Here is a 5,738-nt window from a genome sequence, read left to right on the forward strand (position 1 = left end):
TAGATTTATAATCTAAGGCAGTAACAATATAGAAGCTTTTATAACACTCACTAATCCATGTTTCAGCATTTGGCCAAGGTATACGCCAGGAAACTGTTATTATTATTTTAATTTTTCAATGAACATACCCAGTTAGAGCTATATAAAATTTGTTTCTTTATGCAAAGTAAAAAAAACAAAAACAATTTGGTCAGTTCGTAAATTTTCCAAAAACAATGAAGGCTCCACTCTTCTTCTTCTTTCTTTTCTTTTTTAAACATTTTAACTAATCACCGTTGAAAATGAAATGTCGCCGTAAACTGCCTAAACCTATGAAAGAAACAGAAATCAGCTCAGCGGCCTGTGTTTAGCACAGTGACGGTGTCAGAACCGGATCCGGACGCGGCCGTTCTGGCTGAGTGTCAGTTGGAGAGGGGAGGGAATCCCTCCACTGAGCCACTGACGCTTTTTACCAAGGAAACCCACACGCGCTCGCTCTCTGACGCAACTGCCCATTTCAGGAAACGTGCGTCAATGGACCGAGGCAAGTCACACAAACAGTGAAGTCCGCAGCAGGCGCTGACGTCCGAAACACAAACACTCAGCCCATGTGGTGATTTTATAATTATTCCACGTCCACGTCTCATCAAAACAATTCCACCACGGTTCGCTGCGCTAAGCTTCCGAGGCTCCGGGAGTTGATTTCCACTAGTTTTATCCGGGAACGACCCCTCCCTAGTGCGAGTGGCGACGCCCATTCGTGACGTCGGTCGTGTCGTTAGTGTTGAAAAAGCGTCGCACTTCTTCATTATGACATTGAGGTGAGTCATCTTCTGATAGTGCGGGGAATAGGAAAAGATATAGAAAAAAAATCCAAGTGTTTTCCGTGAAGAGCAAATAACACAGACAGAGGCGACGGAAAAGAGTGAAGAGCAAAGAGTCCGATATTTTCAGGTAGTTTAAAGCCAGTGTGAATCACTAGTGTCTGTGGGGCGGATTGGACCGGAGCTCACCTGACCTGAGACTGAAGTCTGCTCACCTGAGAGGAACTAGAGTGTAACACAGCTTTAAACCGAAACTCCACAACAACAACAACAAAAACAACAACGGGGGCTCAAAGAAAAAAAAATTACTCTTTTTAAGGTGTTCAGTATTTATTATTGGGTTTCGCAGTTTCAGTCAACTTGTAGGGCAACATTTCTGCACTCCTGTCTGTTGCTGCCCGGCCCTGGATATTCCACATTAACGCCGTCACTCTTAGTGCCTTTTTTTGTCTGCGAGGATTTTTTTTCTTCTCTCAAACCAACAACAAAATCAAGAACAGGTTCGAAGTTCAGCTGTCCACTGAAACCTTCTCCCGTTCTGGATCATGTACCAGGACTACTCCGGGAACTACGACACCTCGTCCCGCGGCAGTAGCACCTCTCCGGCTCAGCCTGATTCCTTCACGAGCGGCAGCAGCACGATCGGGAGTCCGATCTCTACCTCAAGCTACCAGGTACTTACTACCACCACAGACGTGCACCTTCTCTGTCTCCTGTCTTTGTGTCGCTGTATATTTTTGTCCCCTCGCTAATTGAGCCGTGTCTTTTAATGTGTGGAACTCAGATACCGGGACAGTAGTAGTACACAGTCGTGGAGCTGTGGACGCGTGTTTTATCCTCAAGGCATTTGAATTAACTCATAATCTGTAGTGGAGAAATCCACACTTTTATTTCTGATGTGGCGCTCCATCCTCAGGTAACGACCGAGCTGCGTTTAATGGGAGACGACGCCGCCGCGCAGATGTGACACGATCGGTTTTCATCTAAATAACTTCGTTTTGTTCCTGCCAGTGTAAACCACAACTCTGTAGAACGCATGTTACACGTTTATTATACTATACACAACACTGGGGCGAACACTCCGGTGGAACTGAGTGTACACTTCAACTGTACTGTGGACGATGCAACAGGCACGCGCTCCCGAAAACACTTATTAAACATGTAATATACCGAATTCCCTTTTTTTCTTCCTTTTTTCTCACCTGTCCCTGAAAGCTGCTGGATCAGAATCACATCCAAACACATAACGTGTATTTAGGTGATTTATTTGAACCTGCCACGGTAGAAAAGACGGCGTTAAAGTGATGACCAATTGTTCCGGAAAATGAACACTTTACACTGAATAACTGTATAAATATTTATTTTTTCACCCATTATTACTTTGTAACGCTGCTTGACTTCGTAAAAAATAAATTAAATATTTATTCACGACGTGGAACTTCGTTTCGCTCTTTTCCACTTTCGCCTCCGCTTCAACGTGTTGGTACGTGTTGTGCAGCGCGGTTTTCCATCATTTTACGCGAATGTCGCAATTTCTCGGTAAAATTGAACTGAACTGAATCGTTTTCTGCGCGTGTGCCCTCGTAAACGTGTAGGGGCGGATTTATTTTTCCTATTACAAGGATATAAGTCCGGGAAAATGTTGTGTTGTTTACCCGTGACAGCCAGCGGTGCAGAGAACGACTGCGTGGAAAAGCCGAGTCAGGCTCACGCAACATTACTGTAAACGAGGGTTGTGTGCCAACTACCATGACTGCGGTTCCCTGTTATCACACACACAGCACGGCACAGCTGTATGTGAGCATGACCACCGCCACTCACCGTTTATTGAGCCTTATCACAACAATAAGCAGATCCATCATGGTTTTATATGGTCTATTGAACTTTTTAATTTTGTAATCCTTTTTTTTACCATACCGGAGTCTCGACCAGGCTTTGTTTTCAGCCAGGATCTTCCACGGTGTAAAAAAAAAAAAACCCAGACGTAAAAACTGTTGGCTGTGTCTGTCTGGCTCGTAGCGCGGACTGTTTTCCTCTTTTACTGGAATTGACCGCGTTCCGCATGTGCTTAACAAATCCCATACACAATGAGTCACCAGATAAACAAAGTTCCAAAAGACTGCCAGGATATCCGACGGAAAGTCGGGAATAACGGGCATATGGGGACGTGCGTAAATTACGCACAGGCGCTCACTGCTCGTCTGTCATGGGACCCCACTGTGTTCCCACCTTAATGGACCCCACGCACCCAGGTCATTTAATCCCAAGACGTTCAGTACAGTGAGTGTTTGTTTGTCAAGAGAGGCTTCCTAGGACCCTTAAACCATATATTAAAATAGTCACGAATAGCAGAAAACATACATTTGACCCCTGCAAGGTTTCTGAGTACATATGTATATAGATATATACAGTATATGTGTGTCATATATACTTTACATATATATATAAATGTGTCATATATACTTTACATATATATAAATATGTCCCATATACATATATATATTTATATTCGCAATATATAAATATATATAAACTATATATATAGTTTTAGGCAGGTGTATACATTCTGTCACTCAACCTTTTCTATAATTATCTTTCCTTCTCCCCATGCAGAAGTACAGGGTTGACATGCCCGGCTCCAACAGTGCCTTCATACCCACCATTAATGCAATCACAACCAGCCAAGACCTGCAGTGGATGGTGCAGCCCACTGTTATCACTTCAATGTCCAACCCATACTCCCGATCCCACCCATATGCCGCTCACCTGACCAGCGGGCCAGGTCTGCTAGGCCACAACACACTGGCTCGCCCTGGGGTCATCCGCTCTATTGGGGACGCCAGAGTTCGGCGCAAGAGGGATGAGCAGGTGAGGAAAGTCGGGCGTTGTTTCGGAATTTAGGAAGAACATCTCTCGTCTTTGTCTCTGTGCAGCTTGTACTAGCCATGACTTTGTTTAGATTCCTGCTCAACTTTGAATTTCTGCTCCTTCTCTCAGCTTACTCCAGAGGAAGAGGAAAAACGGAGGGTGAGGCGAGAGCGAAATAAATTAGCAGCAGCCAAATGCCGCAACCGCAGACGAGAGCTGACCGAGCTGCTGCAAGGAGTGAGTTCAAATCTGAAATGTTGTTCAAAAATTTCCATTTAGTTTTCAGTGCTGACTTCCCGTTTCCGTCTATCGCTCCTTCCTGTTCTGTTTCCTCGGCCTCTAATAACTTCATTGTAATTGTAACTAATTTATTTAAGTGTATTTGATGTTACTCAATATTTTCAAAGAATGAAAGAAGTATTTTTTTTAAAACACAGAACACACAGTGTGGCAGTTGCACCAGCTCACTTCTGAGTGACTGAACTCCACACCTCAAATTTTAACCTGACATTACAGGTTTGACTCTCGCCGTGTGTCTTTTTAGTGCAACGTCTGACTGAAACAATGCCAGGTGATGAAAGCTTTTAGTCTCTGGCTGCTGTAGACAAAGACGGGGCTGTCTGTGGTTCTGCCTGACTGACAATTGTGGTATTTAAATGGACTAATTAGCTTGTTTACAGTGGCCTTAAACAACCCTGGAAATGTATTCTGCTGTAGAAAGCTGTGTCTGTGAATGTGGGCTAGGTTTTTTATAAAAGGCTAAATCACTGGTTTCACAACACTACGTGTTTCAGTTCACACACACAGTCAGTGCTCTCTGGGAAGTGGGAGGGAAGGGGGGGGGTTGCTTTCGTCTTCATATCCCTGTTTTCTCTTTTGATTCCATAGAAGGAAGTTTTGTTTTCCATCCAAAAGCAGCTACACTCCTCTCTGATTTACTGATATATCTTTCACACAAGCATGTTTTTCACCTCCTCCACCTCCCTCGGCCTCAACTTCCTCATACCTTTGTCCACCAGTCAAGTTCTCAGACGGCACGTCAGCTTGTTATTATCACCAGGCTGCCGTCTGAGCCTGACAGACAACTTTAATGCACGGCTTATCCCTTTATAGTTACGCATTATTGATGACGTCTTGCCGATACTTATCTCGTTTTTTAACAAGCATAAACAACGGAGTCACTGTGTGAAATTAGACTTTTTTTGTTTTGCGGCCGTGATGCCTTTGTCGCTTGTGTTGCTGTCACGAAACTACAGCAAACAAACACTGCCCTCTTTTGGCAATTTGTGGGAACGCACACATACGTAGTCCGCCAACTTGAACGGTCAAATAACATCGACATTGACGGCTGTAACGAGTGAAAATGCACGTAGAACTTTGGTCAAAGTAATACTTCTTAAATGTAGGTGGTCTCCAGACGCCTCTGTAGGCCAAGAGGAGTTCCTCACCGCAGATAGTTGAGGAACTTTGGCGGGAATTAACGGCGGGCAGCGGAGACTCAATGAACGTGATTTGTGCTAGTCCCACTATTTTATAATTCTTCCTGTGTGTAAACACAGTATGCGTCGCTTTGTAAACCACTGCTTTTCCTCACGGTAGTTTCTATGGCAACTTTTGGTGCTATCGAATCGTTAATGAATATATCTGTATATATTGTGATGTATCCGTTTCACACACCGCATTTTCTTTGACTTTTCCAAACTATTGAATTATTAATATAATAAATGTTTAAAAAAAAATTTGTTTGTATCTTTTCTTTGAATTAATTATATATATATATATATATATATATATACATCAATATATACATTGTCTGTGTCTTCCACCATGCCAATATCCATCTGTGATTCTGTGTTATACTGTAGTATAGAGTTTACAAAACTAAACCTGTTGACCACTCACCCAAAATGGCAAAAAGTTAAATTTGGTTTCTTCTCCCACAGGAAACAGAGAAGCTGGAGGAGGAGAAAGCCGATTTGCAGAAAGAGATTGAGACCTTACAGAAGGAGAAAGATAAACTGGAGTTCATGTTAGTGGCCCACAACCCCGTGTGCAAGCTTCCCATGG

The 5,738-nt window shown here is 43.3% G+C and overlaps 1 protein-coding gene across 1 annotated transcript in view; it reads left to right on the plus strand.

The window, feature by feature from the left end:
* Nucleotides 1-122: 122 nt before the first annotated feature.
* Nucleotides 123-5,738, plus strand: part of fosl2 (FOS like 2, AP-1 transcription factor subunit) — an 8,131-nt gene continuing 2,515 nt past the window's right edge. Inside the window, exons 1-4 of the mRNA XM_008322449.3 lie at nt 123-1,477; nt 3,417-3,671; nt 3,801-3,908; nt 5,615-5,738. The exon at nt 5,615-5,738 is cut by the window's right edge and continues 2,515 nt beyond it. Of these exons, the coding sequence (XP_008320671.1) occupies nt 1,349-1,477; nt 3,417-3,671; nt 3,801-3,908; nt 5,615-5,738 (616 nt within the window). The 5' untranslated portion in view covers nt 123-1,348. The remainder of the gene's footprint in view (nt 1,478-3,416; nt 3,672-3,800; nt 3,909-5,614) is intronic.

The sequence above is a fragment of the Cynoglossus semilaevis genome, chromosome 1 (genome assembly GCF_000523025.1).
Source record: "Cynoglossus semilaevis isolate Cse_v1.0 chromosome 1, Cse_v1.0, whole genome shotgun sequence".
Lineage (NCBI taxonomy): Eukaryota > Metazoa > Chordata > Actinopteri > Pleuronectiformes > Cynoglossidae > Cynoglossus > Cynoglossus semilaevis.